At 36.4% G+C, this 23491-nt stretch overlaps 2 protein-coding genes across 2 annotated transcripts; one reads left to right on the top strand and one right to left on the bottom strand.

The window, feature by feature from the left end:
- Positions 1-661: 661 nt before the first annotated feature.
- LOC307128657 (CD48 antigen-like) lies at positions 662-5473 on the top strand. Its single transcript, XM_079820591.1, has 6 exons — positions 662-766; positions 1371-1679; positions 1982-2236; positions 2398-2529; positions 3579-3619; positions 3739-5473. Exons 1-6 carry the CDS (start codon positions 700-702, stop codon positions 3829-3831), a joined length of 897 nt encoding a protein of 298 aa, XP_079676717.1. The 5' UTR covers positions 662-699; the 3' UTR covers positions 3832-5473.
- Positions 5474-6997: 1524 nt separating this feature from the next.
- On the bottom strand, positions 6998-10959 carry LOC307128660 (uncharacterized protein). Its single transcript, XM_079820595.1, has 7 exons — positions 10795-10959; positions 10105-10180; positions 9745-10004; positions 9459-9569; positions 9295-9365; positions 8712-8809; positions 6998-8285 (listed from the first exon to the last, which is right to left on the bottom strand). Exons 2-7 carry the CDS (start codon positions 10166-10168, stop codon positions 8071-8073), a joined length of 819 nt encoding a protein of 272 aa, XP_079676721.1. The 5' UTR covers positions 10169-10180; positions 10795-10959; the 3' UTR covers positions 6998-8070.
- Positions 10960-23491: the final 12532 nt, after the last annotated feature.

Here is a 23491-nt window from a genome sequence, read left to right as displayed (position 1 = left end):
CCTACGGACAAAGAAATGTATAAATAAATAAATGTAGTAATGAATAAATGTATAAATAAATACACGTAAAAATAAATAAATGTAGAAATGAATAAATGTGGGAATAAATAAAGGAATAAATAAATAAATATGGAAAAAATATATTTTTTGCTTTTCTATGTATATTTATTTGTATATGTATTTATTCATTTTTAATATTGGCAGCTTTAGAATTCCATAGGGTGTTTTGCTGTGTTTGTTGTCAAAATAAAAATGTATATATTTTTAATTATTAAAAAATGTAATTATTTTTTATATGAAAAGGTTAATAACTTTATGTTTTATATTTCTGTGATTAGATCAGATGACGTTTTAAGCTGTCATATGGTCATGTTACAATGTACCCCACCTGGGGCATGTTGTCACATTTCACTTCCATTCTCTCTGGGTAAATCATACATACATCAAGAACTTGTGCTATTAGTAGTATAACCAATACTATTCTCTGTTTACTTTGGCTGGTTCAATTTTCATAATTTCTAATCTCAACAATATAGGGGAATGGGCTATAGGGATCGTGTGAAACTGCTTTTCCTCATCTGACTGTTATTAAGCAAATGCTGATCTGAGCTGTTTGTGGTGAGAGCCTATAAAGAGGCTACATAAGTGGCATTTCACACACATTCAACTTCCTGTTTTAAGACAACTTCAGCCATCTTAATGTTTGTTACAATGGCAGTAGATCATCTGCTTGCATTCTTCATCCTTCTCCTCATCTGTAACACAGGTAATACACTCAATTATTAAATGTGTATAAATAACTGAAATGTCCTGTTTTCTAGTGCTTTATCTTGTATAAAGCATCATGTTCAGTCTGCTGTAGTTCTCATGAACGATCTCTGCTCCTGATGAGGAACTAAAGCACTGAAGAGCAAGAGTTGTTCGTTTCTAACATTACTTACACTAGAGTGGATGTGGAATCATTTCTGGACTGAAAAACAAATGTAAATCTGTTTACAGACACCATTAGAGTTTTTTTTTATCGGGATATGTTGGTTATATTTCATGAACCATGCAATCATATAAACAAGTATTTTATATCCATGGATTGATTCCCTCTCTCATGATCTAGATATTCCACATGCATTTCTGTCAGATCATTTTTTGAAGTCATAATTTGTTTGTTTGGTTTTTGTTATCTGTGCCAAATGTTGCATGTATGTAGTCTACAGTGCTGTTGTCAATATTCATCAAACTTAACTTTGCCGCCTGAAAACAATGAATAATGTACGGTCTGGTCTTTGACTAAAATATCTGCAACTCCAGAATGAATCTGTAGTTTTGATCAGATCTGAACACAGAGCATAACAAAACTCTCTGTCTCTCCTCAGGGTTCAGTGCTGAGATCTCTGTGTTTGTGCAGACGGGAGATTCTGTTCAACTGGATATACAGACACAGAAACTACCACAGTTTTTCCTTTTATCCTGGACAAATGATAAATCAGAGAATATAGTTACATTTATACATGGAACTAAAGAAGCAACCCCTCACCCTTCCTACAAGAACAGAGTGGATTTCAATAATAAAACCTTCTCTCTCACACTGAAGAACATGCAGAAGACAGACAGTGGACTCTACACAGCAAAAACAACTGGACCATCAAATAACAATATTGTTACCTACAGAGTATCTGTTATAGGTGAGTGTCAGTTATTTGTGATTTAATGTGTTCCTGCATAAGAGTAATTGTGTTTAATTTCTCACTTTTATAGTGTGCACATTTTAGCTTGTGGCACTTTTTTAATTCATCAGGTATTTAAGCATGAACTTCAATTAAAGCAAAAACAAAAGTCCTGATGATTTTTTTTACTCTGACATTTTACATAAATAATTCAGATAAATGTAAAAAATAAATTTGAATGAATGTTTAGACCTTTTTAGAATCACTGGGTTGTTAAACTGTGAGTGTGATTCTGATCTTGGAGTAAATGTGTGTTTCAGACGCTGTGGCGGCTCCTGTCCTGACTGGACACACAAACTGGTCCAGTGATTCCTGTGTTAGCAGTTTTACATGTAGAGGTCATGACCTCACACTCAGCTCCACTCTTATAAATGGCAGATGCTCTCCAGAGGAAGTGACATCACATGAGATCTACACTCTCATCCTGTACTGTAGTGAGGAATCCATCATCTGTAACTATAGCAACCCAGTTAGCTGGAAAAAAGACAGAATAAATATGGATCATCTCTGTGGAGGTAAATATCTGCTTCTATTCAAGACATTTGTGTACATACAGCATAATCTACTTGTCTTTATTCTTTTGGTTTAGTATTCAGTGTTACATTTTAAATATTATTACTGTAAAGTTTACTATGAGTTGGCTGATTTATGCTGTTCTTCATCTCTTGCTTTCCAGAAAATCAAAGCAATCCACCCTCAAATGATTCATCACTTCTTAAAATTGTGATCATTACTGGGATAATGGTTGCAGTGGGAGTGATAGTGTTTTCTGGTTTGCTGCTTTACTGTTGCTGCAAGAATAATAAAGGTATGTCCATCTCACAAATACTGAAAAACTGATCTCACATTCATACCTGAAATAGTTTCTTTGGTACTGAAAACAAAGGTTTAAGAACAAGAAGACGTGTGATTATTGCACAGCCAAAAATTTGATTCATCAATAGGATTTGGCATCACTTTTTAACACACAGGGCATCCCTGCATTTGAGATCGACGTGCAGGAAACTCCATCGCTTTCAGTTGTTTGCCTTATGCATCAGATCAAGATGCATTTAATTCTCTGCATGTATTTCTAAAAGTAGAAGTGATTGGACCCTCTTTATATTAGGTGGCCTTAACTACTATGCACTAACCATTTAATTCATATTTTGATACAATGCACTTATTGTGTACATACATGTTTTTACATTGTACAACTACTAACATTTAAAAAATTTCCTGCATGAAATTACATCTGTCATTAATTTCTGTAGTTACATTTATAATTGATGTTGACCCTTCCCTTACCCCTAACCTTACCCTTAAACTTACCCATAACACCACACCTGTCCCTAACTTTACCCGTATCCCACCTCAATATCAGCAAAAGTGTTTTGCAATACAATATGAACACAATAAGTACATTGTACTTATTTTTTTGATGTAAGTACATAGTAGTTAAGGCCACCTAATATAAAGTGGGATATTTATACCTATCCCTACCCTAAAGCTAACCTCTTTTCAACAATACAAAACACTTAACAGCCAAATAAAAGTAAAGTCACAGGTATTTATTTCAAAACCATGCCCATCATGTCTGTGTATTGACACCAAAGGTTTCTTACTGAAAGCAATAGAGTACCCTGCACGTCGAAAAATGGCACTAAAGGTGAACCTGTGCATTAAAAAGTCCAAATGTGCCCTTTTATTATTAGAAAGAGCTGTCTAGTGAATCCAGAAGACTGGTCAATATTAAACTTGTAGGCTGTCAGTCTGATACATGAGAGAAATCAAACATCTGACAGCGATCAAAAGCAAAGAAACATGTTTCCACACCGCCTGTAATCTGTGCAGTGAACTTCCATTCTGACCTCTCAGGTGTCAAACAGAGTGAAGATACAGACTACGATGATGTTGAGGTGAGATTCAAATGACTGTTCATTCCTGCAGACGTCACAGATAATAAATGTCATGTGACCCAATACTGAATAACAACTGTGTTTCACATTCTGTGATGGTTTGATTTATTTATTTTCAGACTCTGGTGCAGAAGATGATAGACGATACCTGGACCACCATCACCTACTGTACAGTAGGACACCAAACACCTTCATCTGCTCATGACTGTTAAAGCTCAGACTCAACTGGATAAAAAGAGTTTGATGATTGACTGGACTTACAAACAAAGCTTTAAAAAAAAAAAAAGTTCCCTCAATTCCTTATTCTAGCGCTACTCTAAGCAATGTCCAAAACTTAGTATTAAAGTACTTTAAGTATTTTATTACTTTTTGTGATTTTTCGGCTCTTCATTACAGATCGCTTCCTGTATTCCTCAGTTGTAAGTCGCTTTGGATAAAAGCGTCTGCTAAATGAATAAATATAAAAGTTAAAATCGTCATTTATCTCTTCATGACTCTTGTGGAAGTGTACAGATGCTCTTACTGTTGTGAATGAACTTCAGTCAGTTACTGCAGATGTTATGAACGAGTGCTTCTCTGATTCCCTCATGTCACTTTAATATAGTTTCATGTACTGTAATCATACTGTTTATTGGTGTTTTGAATTTGCTAACTTTCTCAACCAGTTTTCTGTTGAACACGAGATTTTAAAATCTCATTGGGACTAACCTGGTTAAGTACAGAATAAATTTGATCATACTTTAGAATAAATCAGAATTTCAGCTGAAAGTGACCAAACTATTCATGTTCTCTTACGAGCGCTATAATTCCAGGAGAAAGCTATTCTGACTGAACTCACAGACAGAGCATTCCCGTTCAGCTCAAGGACAGTTGCTCAGGAGCTGCAGGATCCCTGAAGTACATCATTTGAGATCTGACATTTTCTGATATTTCTACACTTATGTTTTTGAATGGAAAAAGATGCTTTTTACAGTCAGATGGTGCAGTTATAACTTCTACCAGCAGAGGCTAACAGGGCCATGCTAACCAGATAAACTGAGCTTCTGTTCTAGTTGGACTCTACAAATGTCACTTCAGATTTATCATCTAAACCTGTGGTTTGTATCATGAATGCAGTTTAACATTTATGTACTGTTACTCATTTAGTTTTGTCTAGTTTATTGTTGGAATGTTTTCTGTGATTGATTGTCCTGCTGGGGATCATGACAAAAACTGAACTGAAGTGTTTGTTGTGAGTTATGAAGAGGCTAGACAAGCGCTCAGCAGGAGTTTTCTTGCCAGAGTTGTGTAGATTATTCCCTCAGTGTCTATTCTCTTTCTGTTTGTGTCAATTGAGGAATGATACACACTGTCTTCAATATAAGTAGTTTTATCTTTTTCTTTCTTTTTCTTCATAGTTAACACAGAGACATAATTGGGTAACACTTTACAATAACAGTACATGAATAATCATGTATTAATATATTAATTAATAGTTAATTCAACATGAACTCATGATTAGTGAAGATATGAACTAATCATGAACAAATGAGGAGCTATCATGAACTAAGACAGGAGTCATAATGATTCATGCATGAATAACAGCAGCATTAATACATGTTAGTACATGTTTGATAATTAATGCATTAATTAACATGTATGGTTAAACTAAATCAAACAGGCTTTCTAAGAATGAATAACAAATATTTTGACTTTGAAATACATTTTAAAATGTATTAGTCGTCATAATTTAAACAATTTTTATCAGAAGCTTCATCATAAATATTACTGAAAGCCACAGGAATAGTTTTTCATTACTTTCACTGATCACCCTTATCAAACATAGAAAATAGTAAATCTGCTATATTTTATCTCAAAAGGTCTCAGTCTGTTTTGTGATATTCTCTTTCCCATCAAACTAAACCTACTGTGACTTATAACAGTTCCTGAGAAATCAGTTACCAAAAAATAACCAAACAGGAATCATGCAGTAAAGTCAGGAAGTGAGGGATCGTCTGCTGGGATCCGTACAGTTCTCTCTCCACCCAGACACAGGCCGTGATGATACTGTACCTCCATTCTCTTAACTGGGCTGGATACTAGTTATACTAGTTACATGTGTATTTGATAGTAAGTTTGTGATAAATCATGAGCTGAATTTGATAAGTAGTTAACAGTGAATTTAATCATGATGTGCCCCCTCAAGTAAAGTCATGACACAATGATGCATTATCAAGACATGAGTTGATGTTAGTGTATGGTAAGTTAATAATGAATTAATCATGATGTGCCCTCTCAAGTAAAGTCATGACATAGTCATACAGTAACAAGCCATTAGTTGATGTTAATGTATGGTAAGTTAACCATGAGATAGTAATGCCGTGCCCCCTGAAGTAAAGTCATGACACAATGATGCACTAACAATTCATTCATTACAAAATGAAAAAACATATACACTAAGAATCCTTATTCCTTTACACCCTTGGTACAAAAAAAACAAAGATAAAAAGTATTTGTAGGCTAGTTCTTTTATTTATATTTATATAATTAAACATACAATAAAGGTGATAAGTGGCCAAACACCAGTGTCCTTCAATCCCTTTTTTAATTGTTTTAGTTGAGCACCAACTCGGCCAAGGACCTGTACATTAAAATTATTTGCCACAATCAGGTAATGGGTAAAGATTTTCAGTACTATAAAAATAATAAACGCAAACAGTTTGAAAACGCACATATTATGAATCTGTATAATAAACTAGAAGATTCTTTGATGAAATTTAATGAATTTGTAGTATTGTTGAGGACAAAAAAAGGAAACAAAAGAGGACACAATATTACAGCATGAGTGAGAAGCTGTTGGAAGAGCAGCATCTTGTTGGTCCTCTTGTTTGGTACTGCAAAGTAAAAGTCCAAACACAGGTTGGAAACTTGTGAGGTCTCTTCCTCAGTCCATTCATCTTTCAGCAGCTATAAGACAAGTATTGTTAAGTGCACATAATTAGCAGCTATTTTTTTTATTGTTTCTGTATTTAATCAGAAGTCACAAAACTGTTGAAAGACCTGGTTAATTGTCTGTACTCACTAGACGAATCGTCTCCCTCTGCTCAATGTCTGGACAGTCTTCTAAACAGAGATTTGTGGTGGCTGTGTCCTTTGTGCCCCCTGTCAAAGAATGTACTATTGCCAGGCTTAGGCCTGACATAGCAGGTCCTTGATTGATTAACAAGTGGCCAATCATTCTTCCAGCCATGACAAAAAGTTCACTCTCAACAAGTACGGCTGATGCAGTAGGCAAAAGGTGGTCCATTTCCCCCTCAAACAGAGTTGTGTCTGCTGCATTTCCTAATAAGAAGAATACATTACAACTCGAAAATTAAAGTCCATAACAATAGGCTTATAAATATTTTTTCAAAACTTGAATTTTGAGTTAGGTTTTACAGTACAATTTTACAAAAAGGTTTCATTTGTTACAGTTTTTATTAATCTTTGTTAATGTTGGTTAATAAAAAATACAGTTAACTGTTCATGTTAGTTCACAGTGCATTAACTTATGTTAACAAACACAACTTTTGATTTTTCTTTTAATAATGTATTACTAAATGTTGAAATTAACATTAACAAAGATTAATAAATGCTGTAGAAGTGCAATTTATAATTAGTTCATGTTAACTAATGTAGTTAACTAATGAACCTTATTGTAAAGTGTTACTGGTTTTACAGCTGGGCAGAAAATTGATAGATTGTCCGATAATGTTGCATATAGCAATGCTAGATATTTCTTGTTTCATATTAGGGGTAAATTTTGTTTTTAAATTAAAATGTTCTTTTTACTAGACATTGTTCAGGCCCTTAGAGGCCATCAACAACAACAACAAAGTCTCTGTATGGACACTAAAATGGCTGTTAAACTTCTTCACTTTACTGGATGCACAGTCCTGTAAATTTGCTAAATAATTTGATGACTGCATTAGCAATATTTCATACCATAGTTCAGTTTAAATCCATGCTTTAATTTAGCAATGCCTGTTGACAGGATATGTCTAGTCACGCCAATGCCAATCGCAGCATCCCCTACAAAATGCAAAGTATCAAAATAATTTAACAAACACACACACACAAACAAACAATGATTACATTTTAAAAATCATAGATTCACTTACGTAATATTGGTTTATATATTGACTTATTCCCTACGGTACCAGCAGAGGATCTGCATCATGCATCAATGTTATAGTAAAAATTAATGTTAAATACTTTTTATCCACAATCTGGATCGGAACTCTTTTCATTTTGATTTGGGAAAGGTTGATGTCACACTGTCCTCTAAACATTTCAAACGTCTTTTAACAAGTTTTTTAAATTAAGAATACTAATTGGCACAAAAAAAAATCATACATTATATTGTTATCCTATGTGTTTTCGATATATAAAGTTTATTAGAATCACATCTGTTTAAAAACATCATCTGTTTTTCACTTGATACCTTGAATGTGACAGTTAAATGGAGCAGCCCACTGGTTCTTTTCACGTTGTTGTTTGTAAAATGAAATGAGGGACCTGTCCCGTTCCTCATCAGTATCCTTGGCATCCAGTGTCAGGAAAAGTCTTGGCTGCCTTTTACCTCCTTCACGCAATTGCTCAAAGAAGAGCTGTACAGCCTCCTGGGGGTTTTCAACTGTTTTCCATTCTAAAGTAAAAACTATTTTTATCAAATTAAATAGACAATGACTTGGCAACCATCAAGCTGGAACCCATAAGATATTGCATATCATATGTAGCCATGCATTTATGTTTGAGCATGTGCCCCTACAAAGAACATGAGTCATCAAATGTTTAGTTTTCAGTAGAGAAATGTAAAGTTTTATGTAAGATCAAGTTTCATTTGATTCGATTTGTATGAATCAATCAGTAGCATTGAGATGACTTCAATATAATCTCAGAACATTTTATGTATTTTAAACATTTTTCCACTTATTTTCCACCAATGTCTTAAATGCATACAAATATTTTCACACATGTACATCAATAAAATACTGCTCAATAAAAAGTTAATTATTAATTAATTCAAAAATATATAACCATGATTGTTGACGTTCCCATTAGTTTAATTCACCTTCTGTTGCTGGTCCTGACAGATGAGATGAATAAGCTGCAGATGATGGCCCTGGCTGCTCCATGTCATCTTCACGACCTCTGTCATTACTGAATGATCTTAGATCCATAGAAAATATAAAACATTTACCATACAACACAGATGCAGTTAAACAATTTAATATTGTTGAACATTGGCCCTTGTTGTGCTATGCACAATCCTAGCCCATCTCTCAAGCATTTAGTACTATGGGTCATTCGTAACAACTTAATTCATGCCTTCTTTTATTGTTTGTAATGTCAGGTATAACCTGACATAATACATCTTGGCCTGGTTTCACAGACAGGGCTTAGATTAAACCAGTATAAGGCCTTGGTTAAATTAGAGAATTTAAGTAGCTTTTATAAATGTTAAGATATATCAGTGCAAGCCGCTTTCAGTTAAAATAGCTCAAACATGCAGCTTAGCTTAAGCCTTGTTTGTGAAACCAGGGGCTTGACAGCATAAATCCTTCACACAATAACATTTTAGTGCATAGCACTAAAATATATATTATATATATATAAAAATTGTCTTACTGTGATTTTAAAAACACAACTTATACCTCTCAGCACATAAACTACCATGATAAGGTAGTACAGATAAAGGCAACTCCTTTTGGCATATAGGGCACATCTGTAATGACAAGAATATTTATGCAAAAAGTAAAAGTTAGCAGGAAAGTAAGCCATGTTTTAGATACAGTAAAATATGAGAAATAACCATTACCGCAAGGCTGTCTTCAGAAACATCTATGGCAGCTGCAGCAATATGTGTGACCTGCTTCTCCAAGTTGTCATTAAAATCTGTATCCTCCACAGTGATTAGATCAATCTTCTCCTGTGATTTTAAAATTATATTAACCTCTGTTACATTAGTTACAGTTATTGCCCTTGGTGTAAACATGCTTTTATGACACGTACACATACAGTCATTGTGGATCAAAGACAATAATTTAAATAAAAAACAAATTGTGTGTTTAACATTTAGATAACAACTGTATTTTGCTGCTCACATTTGACTTGTGTTTGCACTCCTCAGCATGTAGAGCCAACATTTGCAGTGGCATTGTAGTATTACAGGTGACACAGGGCACCTTTGGCATCTTTGCAAATTCAGCAGAATTGTAGGGAAGAGGCTGGGTGTCCATCTCCTCCTGAAGGGGCACCAAAAAAAGGACATTTTTGCCACTGTTCGAGACAGAGCGGATTTGCCGACCAGAGTAACCCTCTGTGTCCATGGAGATAAGAGTCATTTTTCTCTGGCCACTTCCTCCTGCAACAGAATTTGTACATAGGTAATGAATGGATCCCAAATGGCAGATCATCTGTAGTGAACTGAACTCTTCAAACCAGCTCAAAATCCCCATATTTACCGGTTGCTTTATACAACATCCACCGTCCTTGTAGTGGGCACAGTTTGGGGAACTCTTCCTCCATAATTCTTACTATCTATAAATGGATAATACATGAAAAGTCAAACATAATATTTCAAATTTAGAACAGGTAATAGAAAAAAATTGCAACATAGCATATGGCTTTTTGAATACAAAAAACATACAAATACACAAAATCATCAGACATACAGTTAAAAGAAAAAGTATGTGAACCACTTGCAGAATATGTGAAAATGTGAATATTTTTTATAAAATAAGAGAGATAATACAAAATGCATGTTATTTTTTATTTATGCAGTGCTGTCCTGAATAAGATACTTTACATAAAAGAAGAACATTGGGCAGTTTAACTGCTCAGGACAAACAAGAGACTCAAGAACAACATTACAAAACAAAAAACAGCCGTGGATCATCCAGGGAACGACACACTACTGAGAATCAATGGTTCAGAAACTTTTGAATGGGGTCATTTTAATAAATTCAGCTATTTTTTTTGTCTTGTGGACTATATGTAAACATTTTTTTATGTGCAATTTCTTATTCGGGACAGTACTAAATAAAAAATAACATGCATTTTGTATGATCTCTCATTTTGTAAAAATTATTCATATTTTCAACGATTCTTCAAGTGGTTCACATACTTTTTCTTGCAACTGTATAAGCACTTACATCCGTGTGTGTGCAGTCCTCTGCTATTGTCACCACCTTTCTCCCTAACCCTGCCTGAGCCAGTTCCAGCTCCACAGTAGGCTTTGGTGTTAGAGTTGTCGGTGAAGGTAGAACACAAACTGTAAGGTCTGTACACTTGATAGGCACTGTCCTGGTAATCCGACCTTTGCCTCTCTTTGCATCAGTTTTAGCATTAAACATATTTGGAAACATTTTGGAAAGTGGCATTGAGTACAGAGATTGAGTGGTACTACACTATAATTCTAAGGTTATATTGTCAAAATTGTACAAAACATTAACTTTAAATAATGTGTTATAATTCTACCTCTTTAAAGCCTGGTTCACTCTGGCAGATGTATCAGTGGTGGTGTTAAAAGGCTGGACTGTGCTGTTGCTAGAGGGAGTAATAGTGCTGATAGAGGCACGTGGAGGCCTGACAGGATCTAGAAACAGGGGTGTTGTGACCTGCCGACAACTCCCTAGAGATGGCTGTTACTAGAGCCTGAGCCATACTCTCTACAGTGTTCTATAATAAAAAAACAATACATGTAATTAACAATCAAAAACAGAAATATGCCACAAGGGTCAGGGGATCTCTGGATAATCCGTAATTCGTTTGGAGTTATAAAACGAAAATACAGTTTTTTTGTTTTTTGTTTCAAAACGAAAAACCAAATAACCGTTTTTGGTGTCAGAATCAAAAAACGAAAAACCAATTAAAAACGGCCCGTTTTTCGTTTTGAACTTAAGTCAATTCGTTTTTCGTTTATAAACGAAAAACGGGAGGTCACGTGGTCTATTCCTTTTTTGGAAGCGAAAGTAACCGGTAACACTTTCAAAATAAAAGTAACTATAGTTAACGAGGTGATTGTAGACTAACTAACGTTTTTTTAGTGCAACTAAAGTAGCATTGGGTGTGAAAAAACAAAACAAAAAAACACTTAAGTTAACTGAAATAAAAATAAAAACTAATAAAATATTAACTCTGGCTGTTAGGGAGAATTAAACATTTGTAAGACCATTGGTGACCTGTAACTTCAGATTAAGACAAGTTAACTAATTTCATATGTAGCTTAGAATAGCAGGTAGCCTATTTATTTATAAGTTTCTATTATTTAATTCACATTTTAGTTTTGTAACATATTTCTTGCTATGTGGAAGCTCAACCAGCAGAGGTCACTCTACCCCCTTCTGCGCACCGACTCTTTCTGTGGCGACAACAGGCAACAAGGGTTTGACCTTTTGACTTGTGTTTATATCAAAGAGAAGGCAAGCACTGCTACCAACAGAAGCTAATCACTGAGTTTGAAGGGTGTGCAGAACTTCACGTGCCTTCCAGGCAGCTCCTCTTTCTATGGCACTGGTGTGTGTGTGTGTGTGGGGGGGGGGACTGCAGACAGTACAGTAAACATTACCATAGAAACAGGAAACAGCAGTCGGATGGTTGAACGAACAAATGGTATAAAGATGCTCACTAAAAAACAAAGACCGATTGTTCTCTTATTGATAGAAACATGATCAGCTAGAGTCCTGGTATTCAGGCATCTTTATATCTAAGCAATAGCTCACTTCAGGCTTCAGTATACACTTATTATATCATACTTAAGGGTTACTGTTCATGTTGGGCTGACAACCTCCTTAACTGTGATATAATAGACACATAATCCTGCTTGGACTGAGCTTTTGCTTGTATAAAATGGTTAAGTATGGCAAAAACAAAGTGACTGACTACAATTTGATTTTTGTCACGGTTAGATCATGATTTTCTTACTTCAATTTGTGGGACAATATGTTATATCTCCTTTTTCATGATCCAGCCTATATTGACCTATACAGTTGTCTTTCTTCCCACTTACATTAATATGTTGGTAGTACAGTGTCATAGTAAATATCTGTCCATATTTCATGTGATTGTAGGAATAAGTAGTTTTGGATAAAAAACAGAGGGCTTTCGGAGAATGGCTGCTGTGCTATCCTGTCACACCACCCAAACATGGACTGCCTGTTTTGTTGTTGCTACAGTATATATAAGACACACAATCAACAGAGAGGTTAGCTCTTGTAGATTTTGTTTTTCTAAATATAACGTCTTCATCCAACATTTTTAAAGACGATTGTATTACTTCAAATGATATTTACTCTGTTATGTTAATAAAACGAGTAAAAACCATGTGAAAATCACCCATTAAATGAAGCCTCCTCTAAAGATGTGTTTTTCATTTGTAGGCCTATGCAATATGAACATGGTTGTACAGTGGTGGTCCAGACACAAAAAATCTCTGAAAAGCTGCTTTGAAACAATCTACATTGTTAAAAGCGGTATACAAGTGAAGATGACTTGACTTGACTATAACATTTACAGTAGGTTTTAGTCTTCACTGACCCAATATGCTTGTAAATCATTTAAGGGCATATATGCAAGTGAAAGAGTTGCAATGCAGAGCCCTGCTTCACTGTACCTTTGTACATTATGATGTACATTTGTATTTAAAGACATAAGTTGACATCATCCAATTCCACAAAAGTAGTGCCACAATTCAAAGATGTGGCTTACCATAAACCATGATGTAAATATCTGAAAGTGACAACAAAGGCCCTTTTATGGTGCCGGAGGAAGGAGTGGTGTCCTGCCAGTCCAGCATTTATTTGAAGAGAGAGTGATGGTAGGTGACTGGGGCCAGTCTTGCTACTATCATCAGTCCTTAAACCCAGCACACAGTGCACAGGCTCACATCCTCCAGGTATTGGGGAAACTCTGGGAGGCCCTGACACGAGTACTAGGGTAGTACCAGAGTACCAAAACTAAATAATTTAACTTCACTTTTATTTTACTTTACACAAGTACCAAGAGTACAGAGCACTGCCTTTCCCTGGTGGTTCATCAAACAGAATTAAACCCAAAAAAGCACTAAAAGATCTGAAAGTCCCAGGGCTAGAGATATTTTTTGACTGAGTAAGGCTAGGTTTCACACACAAGTAGGTCTACATAACTAATGAGAACTACAAGCTGCATAAAAAATATTTCATCTACTTTACTAACATAATAAGTATATTACACTGGAGAAAAATGCGAATGAAAATAAAAGGTATACAACTTTATAGATTTGTTTTGGAAGAGTTTTGTTTTGACACAGAAGGGGTAACAGTAGATGGTGGAAGCTGAGAGTTTTTAACAGCTATAGTGCCATAGAAAGAGGAGCTGGAAGGCACGTGAAGTTCTGCACACCCTTCAAACTCAGTGATTAGCTTCTGTTGGTAGCAGTGCTTGCCTTCTCTTTGATATAAACACAAGTCAAAAGGTCAAACCCTTGTTGCCTGTTGTCCCACAGAAAGAGTCGGTGCGCAGAAGGGGGTAGAGTGACCTCTGCTGGTTGAGCTTCCACATAGGAAGACATATGTTACAAAACTAAAATGTGAATTAAATAATAGAAACTTATAAAAAAATAGGCTTACTGCTATCCTAAGCTACATATAAAATTAGTTCACTTGTCTTAATCTGAAGTTACAGGTCACCAATGTTCTTACAAATGTTTAATTCTCCCTAACAGCCAGAGTTATTATTTTATTAGTTTTAATTTTTATTTCAGTTAACTTAAGTGTTTTTTTTTTTTTTTCTCACACCCAGTGCTATTTTAGTGGCACTAAAAAACGTTATAGTTAGTCTACAATCACCTCGTTAACCATAGTTACTTCTATTTTGAAAGTGTTACCGGTTACTTTCGCTTCCAAAAAAGGAATAGACCACGTGACTTCCGTTTTTGGTTTATAAACGAAAAACGAATAGGGCTCGGGCGCTGCGTTGCATTCTGGGACGTGGCGGCCATGTTGATGGCCTCGCGAATGTAAACATACAGCAAATCGAACGAGGAGAAGCAGAGTTGGGAGAAAGAAAAACTATGTTAAAATCCCGAAAAGGATGTGGAATTTACCGGGATACGTTAAATAGGGAAGCCAGGGACCGGTATATGGACAAAATTGGAACTATTAACGGTTTGGATTCATATGAAATTTGCAGTTCACAAATGGATGGGTTCAGGAGCTGCAGACCATGAAGCCTATGTAACGTTAACCTTTTACCTTGAAGCATTCTGCATCGTTCTGTGTTCTCAGGTTGCACTACTTGCAAATAAACACTGAAAAATATCGGATTGTGTGACACTTCTTGCTTTTGCACATTATACGGTTATTGCGATTGTGTGACACTTCTTGCTTTTGCACATTATATTGATTTAAGTATATTTATTTTGAAGATTGTGGGTATGGATGCAACAGACACTTATGGCTGTATTTAATGCACATTTATTTTATTTCAACGCTAGGGCTCATGTTTGTCAGAGCACAACATACATACACAATCTTATAGAAGAATGTCATGTCTTCGTCCTTGCTTGGCAACACCATGTGAATCGGTACTTTATCTGACAAAATAGTGTACTTGTTGCGGACGGTTACAATCACCCTTTCCACGTGAATTCGGAGGTGGGCATTTTTTCTTGTGCTCCCCACATCTCTTGCATCCAGCTGACAGCGTCCTTTTGTGAAAGCAGGGATCTTTACCTCGGCACACATAAGTCCCACACTGTCCTTTATGTCAAAGCCGCGATCAGCCAACACCATATCCCCAGGTAACAGTTTGTCTTACAAGCGCGATCCAAGCGAGCCGACGACTCAGTTAATCCATTTTCGAACTTTTTCCCATGGCGATTATGTGATCTAGTGTTACACCCCACAATGCAGCAACGGTTTACCATGGTTTCCAATAATAACGCCAAATTAAGACACAAGACTGAGAGGGAGCACGTCTATAAACAGTGCGCAGTAGTCCGAGTAGCAGCAAATGAGGCCATCAACATGGCCGCCACGCAAAGTAATGACGTCATACGCCCGAGCCCTATTGACTGAAGTTCAAAACGAAAAACGGACCGTTTTTAATTGGTTTTTCGTTTTTCGATTCTGACACCAAAAACGGTTATTTGGTTTTTCGTTTTGAAACAAAAAACAGAAAAACGGTATTTTCGTTTTATAACTCCAAACGAATTACGGATTATCCAGAGATCCCCTGACCCTCTTCCTACATATAACGTTTGGCCTATTTTCTTTAATCGAATGTGTCTAAAATTTGCGATATAAAATTCTTCATCAATTTAAATTAGGCTGCATTCCTTACTATGATAGTACTGCTACCATAAATGACAAAAAAACTACCTTTAACAAAAAAATTCGACACTATCTTGTACTTACAGCAGTAGTGGTCGTTGGCACTGGTTGTCCCGCCATGACGTTAACGTTGACTGACTCATTAGACTCGACTCCTATCGGAGTGACACCACGTGATTACCCAATAATATTTACTGTGTAAATGGTCAGGGGATCTCTGGATAATCCGTAATTCGTTTGGAGTTATAAAACGAAAATACCGTTTTTCAGTTTTTTGTTTCAAAACGAAAAACCAAATAACCGTTTTTGGTGTCAGAATCAAAAAACGAAAAACCAATTAAAAACGGTCCGTTTTTCGTTTTGAACTTCAGCAGAGAATGTCTAATATGGCGAGAAGTTTCACTCTCACTGAACTTCCGGCTTCTGAACTGGTTGCAGTTCCTCTCTGATTCCATATGAGGGCGCTCACAGGACGAGTGCAGAATGAATGGAGGTCTATGGCGCTATACCAATAAAAATCCACTTTTCTCAGGATATAATTTTTTATCTAGTAATTTGAATGTTGTATTCGAAAGGAAATGCAAATAAATTACACATTGCTGGGTGTTAGATTTTTTAGAGTCACTTATTTGCTTTAAAAAGTCTTTTAAAGTGTCAATGACGTCATACACATGTACGACCAGAGATACTGCTTAACGGCAATCCTTCAGTCGCTCTGGTGCTTTCGCGCTCTGCACTTTCTTTTCTCTCGAGGCATCGACAACACAGCTGACACAGGTAAATACACGTGCTAGAAGAGTTTTTGTTTTGTTTGTTTCTGGTCCCGCTTCAGATGACACGATGCCATCAAGCGGGATCTCTGGTCGTAATCAGTCCTTCACTGACCAATCAGCGTTCATTAGCAGAATGCTAGCGTGTTATGGACAACAACAACTCAACCTGTAAGAAATCAAAAGGACATAAGTACTCGTTCATTCAACTTTCGACCTAAAACCCATGTTGAACTTGCAAAATCTACAATCATTTCTGAGATTTCTCAACGGCAATCGGGTGAAAGAGACAAATTTAGCCGTCAAGCCCCATTGACTTCCATTCATTTTGCACTCATGGCGATCGCCCCCAGTGGAACTCTGGTGGTACTACAACCAAAATTCTGTACAACAGGGCTTAATAGGGAGTGGGCAGGCTCTCCGTAGACGGGCTCTGACTTCAGTATAAACCAAAAACGGAAGTCACGTGGTCTATTCCTTTTTTGGAAGCGAAAGTAACCGGTAACACTTTCAAAATAGAAGTAACTATGGTTAACGAGGTGATTGTAGACTAACTATAACGTTTTTTAGTGCCACTAAAGTAGCACTGGGTGTGAGAAAAAAAAACAAAAAAACACTTAAGTTAACTGAAATAAAAATTAAAACTAATAAAATAATAACTCTGGCTGTTAGGGAGAATTAAACATTTGTAAGAACATTGGTGACCTGTAACTTCAGATTAAGACAAGTGAACTAATTTTATATGTAGCTTAGGATAGCAGGAAGCCTATTTATTTATAAGTTTCTATTATTTAATTCACATTTTAGTTTTGTAACATATGTCTTGCTATGTGGAAGCTCAACCAGCAGAGGTCACTCTACCCCCTTCTGCGCACCGACTCTTTCTGTGGGACAACAGTTAACAAGGGTTTGACCTTTTGACTTGTGTTTATATCAAAGAGAAGGCAAGCACTGCTACCAACAGAAGCTAATCACTGAGTTTGAAGGGTGTGCAGAACTTCATGTGCCTTCCAGCTCCTCTTTCTATGGCACTATAGCTGCTAAAAACTCTCAGCTTCCACCATCTACTGTTACCCCTTCTGTGTCAAAACAAAACTCTTCCAAAACAAATCTATAAAGTTGTATACCTTTTATTTTCATTCGCATTTTTCTCCAGTGTAATATACTTATTATGTTAGTAAAGTAGATGAAATATTTTTTATGCAGCTTGTAGTTCTCATTAGTTATGTAGACCTACTTGTGTGTGAAACCTAGCCTTACTCAGTCAAAAAATATCTCTAGCCCTGGGACTTTCAGTTCTTTTAGTGCTTTTTTGGGTTTAATTCTGTTTGATGAACCACCAGGGAAAGGCAGTGCTCTGTACTCTTGGTACTTGTGTAAAGTAAAATAAAAGTGAAGTTAAATTATTTAGTTTTGGTACTCTGGTACTACCCTAGTACTCGTGTCAGGGCCTCCCAGAGTTTCCCCAATACCTGGAGGATGTGAGCCTGTGCACTGTGTGCTGGGTTTAAGGACTGATGATAGTAGCAAGACTGGCCCCAGTCACCTACCATCACTCTCTCTTCAAATAAATGCTGGACTGGCAGGACACCACTCCTTCCTCCGGCACCATAAAAGGGCCTTTGTTGTCACTTTCAGATATTTACATCATGGTTTATGGTAAGCCACATCTTTGAATTGTGGCACTACTTTTGTGGAATTGGATGATGTCAACTTATGTCTTTAAATACAAATGTACATCATAATGTACAAAGGTACAGTGAAGCAGGGCTCTGCATTGCAACTCTTTCACTTGCATATATGCCCTTAAATGATTTACAAGCATATTGGGTCAGTGAAGACTAAAACCTAGGCAAGGCAAGGCAAGGCAAGTTTATTTATATAGCACATTTCATACACAGTGGCAATTCAAAGTGCTTTACATAGAAGAAATTAAAAAATAATAAAAAGAAATAAGAATAATTAAAACAGTTTAGAAAAAAATAAAATAAAATACAGTACAGTACAGTCGGACGAACATTGGCACAGTGCTCATTCATTTTCAGACATCACAGTCCTGCTTGACGAGACAGTGAACCACAATTTTGGGCCCTTCCAAAATGCATTAATGCACTTGGTTCATCTTTCATCCCAAGTATGTGTTTGTGTGTGTGTGTGTGTGTGTGTGTGGGGGGGGGGGGGGGGGGGGGGGCAGTACAGTAAACATTACCATAGAAACACAGGAAACAGCAGTCGGATGGTTGAACGAACAAATGGTATAAAGATGCTCACTAAAAAACAAAGACCGATTGTTCTCTTATTGATAGAAACATGATCAGCTAGAGTCCTGGTATTCAGGCACCCAATTCCAGGATTCCTGCAAACCTGTATTCTTTGACTCCGAGCTTAACTATATATAACAACATACCAAAAACATAAAACAGCCCCCTGCAGATCATTATGAATAAGCATGAGGTACAGTAAGAACTTACCATGAAGGAGAAGGCGCTGTAGTTCCTTATGTTGATCCCTAAAGAAAGGGGTAGAAATAGTTTGTGAAAAAACAGCCTGTACTGTGACATGTCCTGCATTATTTTCCATAATTAATTTATTAACAAGTGAGTCTTTATACTATCACACAAGGAAAGGTCAATAAGTCTCTTAAAATATTAGATAAATTGTAGAGAATATAATTTCAATTCATGCATCTTTAAGAAATTATGTAAATTTTATTTTTTTAATGTAAAAAAAGAATGGGATCCTAGTTTGCTGGTCAAGTATGGGATCTGTTCATCCTGCAGCTGGTTCAACTGAGGAGCCACAGTGTCCTCTGGGCAGCTGTAAAAGACGTCGTCGTCGTCGCTCGGGTCCTCATGGTCATGGTCTTCACTCCATTCATCGTTCACTTCAGGGTCAAGAGCGATTGGTTCCACTGCAGTGTAAGAAGTCTCAGTATAAGAAGCATGGGGTGCCTCATTACTCTGCAATTTGAAACAAAAACAGAAATCAGGTTATTGTTTAAATACATTACACAAACAACATACATACATATATACACAAACAAAAAGAGGCCACACTTTAATATTTAAGTAAAAAAAAGAACCAGAGTAAAAAAATTCCAAAGGTAAAATTTGTCATCGGACTATATGACATATTCAGCACATATCGAATTAAAGCCAGTGTCAAAATCTTCTAAATGTAATTAATACCTTAAACCAGTCGTGGAGACTGACTTCCTCCAGTTCAATTCGCTTCGCTGGGTTGTTCTGCAGACAACTGCAAATAAAATCGCAGCATTCTGTAGAGAAAAATGGGAGAGACGTCCGATTATTACCTTAAACTTCACAAAAGCCACTATGCTCACATGTTCCTTTTCCTGCATTGTTGGTTTGTTCTCTCTAGTAAGATTCAGGATTAAAATGATCCTTTGCTGAAGTTAAGATCTCACCTTGCGACAATTCATTACAGATCCAGGTGTTTTGGTTGAACTTGTCATGGTCTTGTTTTTCTGGAAAATCCCCCCCACTCAGCATCACAAACAAGGTTATTCCCAGCGACCATACTGTCGCTGGTTCCCCGTGATATCTTTTATTTGTCCAATATTCCGGGGGGCAGTACTCTTCTGTGCCTGGAGGTAAAAGATGTTGTCTTAATTGCAAGTTTGCATTTACACATCCATTTTGACTAGATATCCATTATTATGCAAGAATAATACATACCAATAAAGGATGTGTAACCCGAGTAGGTAAGCATTTCGCCACATCCAAAGTCGATTAATTTGATTTCAAGTGTGTCCGGGTTAATCAGCAGATTTTCTGGTTTGATGTCTCTGTGGAACACTCCTTTCCTGCAGCACACCTGAGCAGCGAGAGTGACCTGCCACATGATAACACGGGCCAAATCCTCCCCACCCATGGTGCCTGTATAGCTCTCTAAAAATTCATCCAAGGACTGACTGGGCATGGGCCGCTCCAGAACTATAATGTAGTGGTCAGCTTCGTCCTGCCAGTCCAGAAGCTGGACTATTTGAGGAGCCCTGGACTCAGTTGCTCGAACATGTAGAGCAACCTCGAGTGGAACTGGGGCGGAATAACAGTCCTAGGAAAAACACAGATGTTATGATATACTAGTATCTAAACTAAACCTGAATAAACTGTTGACAGTGGTAGTTTGTCTATTGAAAAACCATTTATATAGTCTGTGATTAATGTTAATATGAGATGTATGAAATTAAAACGCAGCGACTGAGAGGAAAAACAGAGAGAGCAAAGACTACTTACAACGCTGACATATTCTGCATGCTCTTTAGATGCAAATTTCACCGCCACCTGATGGACAAAAACAGAAAATGGATTTGCGTTAGAATACATTTATTCCAAGTTCACATATTTCAATCATTAAACCTGAACAGACATGTACAGTTTCATAAATTAAATTTTAAACATGAAGAGCATGTCTAACAATTTAGAGCGTCGTCTTTTTTGAAGCTGCCAGCGTCTGTTTTACATTATAATCCTATGGAGTAAACCATGTTTTAAAAAAAGTTGTGAGCGCTTTTTTTAACGCCAACGTCTTTTTCTGCAGCTCAGCGCGTCTTTTCAAGTTGAAAAAAGTTCAACTTTTCTGATAAAAACGCCCTACGTCAAGCGCCTTTTTGACAGAGACCAATAACAAGCGAGAAGCAAGACCTGGAAGTGGAGGTGCCTGTTATCTCTATTATGTATATATCTGTTATATCTATTATGTATATTTTAATCTACAATAAAGCGAAATAAAAACACAACCCTGCCTCTTTTCGTTTACATTTAAAACAATATTAAACATATTAATATGTGGTTCAGACAATTGTGCATATATGATTATTTCTGTAATAAAATTAAACAACATAAGTCTCTTTTTTGTTAAATGTAAGTTTATGTGTGATCAATAATAGCCATTATAAAAGCATAAGAAAAGGTATAAGAAGCTATACAATAAATAAAGCAAACAATTTAGTCAAACATCGTTAGGCTACAACGGTAACGTAAAGTTAAATAGCCTAAAAATATAAACTAATGAAACTTCACTTTGCTCTCAGCCTAAACAATTTTGCCAGGGAACAAACTATAGATCCATGAGACCAAAGATCGCCCTTTAGATATACACAAGACAAATTATATCAGAGCCAGCGGCAAATCTCAGAATGACTAGCCGAGGAAAGGCAGCTCTCGGCGGGTTAACGAGCGCTGAGTGCCGCTGATCGACTGGATCTCACAACTCCGAAAACGGCAGATAAAATATTCAAATAGGCGCTCTCTTTATAAATAAACCACAGATTTGAGCTTTAAACAAGTACATTATCGCCTGAAAAAGTCTTAAAACTCAATTTCGCTGCCATTTTGAACCAAATGCTTTCAGTGTATTTGTTTTAGCCTAGCCTACTAAAAGAGCGCTCTTGTCAACTTTTTCTTGTCAAAAAAGACGTCAAGTGTGAACACACCCAAGAGTGCTTGGATAAGAGAGAGTATAATACAACATTATCTAGATAGATATTGCAAGTAATGAAAATTGATACCTGAAGCTTATCTTCCAAACGAATTGCTTCATAAACAGTTCCAAAGCCTCCTTCACCAAGTTGAAAGCCGATTTCGTAGGGGCAGGAATTGATGTCTGTTAAAAGAAAAATAAGAGGTGTTGACATAAAATGTCAAGCAGTGACAGCACACAGCAGCTACTTTATCTAAAACTATTTCAACAATATTCATATATTAACAGTGTTACTAAATATTCAAATATTAATAGAGTTACTAAATTGAATCTTCATGCCTTTAAATTCATTATTCATTCAATTCATCACTACAGGACTATTTAAGAAAACTGTAGGCATTAAAAAAATCAGTATCAAATATACAACTTCACCCATACATACACACATTTAAATGAAATCTTAAAAAAAAAGTTCATTTCTGTGTTATTTTCCCACTACCCTTAAACAAAGCATATTTTAAAGTACAAGTAGTAAAGTATAACAGCTGATTAAAGCGTCTGTCTGTGTGTGTGTGTGTGTGTGTGTGTGTGTGTGTGTGTGTGTGTGTGTGTGTGTGTGTGTGTGTGTGTGTGTGTGTGTGTGTGTGTGTGTGTGTGTGTGTGTGTGTGTGTGTGTGTGTGTGTGTGTGTGTTGGGTTATGTTAACAAACTGACCCATAATTATTATCTCTTCATCCTGCAGCTGGCTCAACTGAGGTGCCACAGTGTCCTCTGGGCTGCTGTCGTCGTTCTCATGGTCATGGTCTTCACTCCGTTCATCGTTCACTTCAAGGTCAAGAGCGATTGGTTCCACTGCAGAAGGCTCACCTAAAGATGGTAATGACATAAATATTACAGTATTAATAAAATGACTTAAAATTTTTGACTTTCCTCCAAAAAAACTTAAATAAGCGTTGAGCCAGTGCAGACTCCAATAAGCAAAAAGAGTTACAAATTCTCATAACATGAACAATCCACTTACCATCATCACTCTGTGAGTCGGTGTTGACTTTACGTTCACGCAGGAAAAAGGCGCACAATCCTAGCAAAGTAAACAGCATTTTGATGCCTTTGCTAGACTAACCTGCAGTGTGAGGCGAGGTCAATGTGTGTTATTTATCGATGCTGAATAGTTGTGTAGATTAAAAATGGTGTAATAATGGTGCAATAAATCAATGTAGTTAAAATGCAAGCAAGTTGTAGTGGTTTAAGCAGAAATCGAGTGAAAGACACGAGAAGCAGTAAATCGATCATCAAGGAATAGCAAGTGGTGCAGATTGAGCAAA

The sequence above is a fragment of the Gobio gobio genome (assembly GCF_949357685.1).
Source record: "Gobio gobio genome assembly, chromosome: 6".
NCBI classification, from domain to species: Eukaryota; Metazoa; Chordata; class Actinopteri; order Cypriniformes; family Gobionidae; genus Gobio; species Gobio gobio.
This window is presented reverse-complemented; position numbering and strand designations above follow the sequence as displayed.

Coding starts and splice junctions, on each gene's coding strand:
- LOC307128657 (XM_079820591.1), top strand. CDS start 700: ATGTTTGTTACAATGGCAGTAGATCATCTGCTTGCATTCTTCATCCTT. Junction 767..1,370: donor TCTCCTCATCTGTAACACAG/GTAATACACTCA, acceptor GTCTCTCCTCAG/GGTTCAGTGCTGAGATCTCT. Junction 2,530..3,578: donor TTGCTGCAAGAATAATAAAG/GTATGTCCATCT, acceptor CTGACCTCTCAG/GTGTCAAACAGAGTGAAGAT.
- LOC307128660 (XM_079820595.1), bottom strand. CDS start 10,168: ATGGAGGAAGAGTTCCCCAAACTGTGCCCACTACAAGGACGGTGGATG. Junction 10,005..10,104: donor GATGTTGTATAAAGCAACCG/GTAAATATGGGG, acceptor ATTCTGTTGCAG/GAGGAAGTGGCCAGAGAAAA. Junction 8,286..8,711: donor GTCAGGACCAGCAACAGAAG/GTGAATTAAACT, acceptor TTTTTACTTTAG/AATGGAAAACAGTTGAAAAC.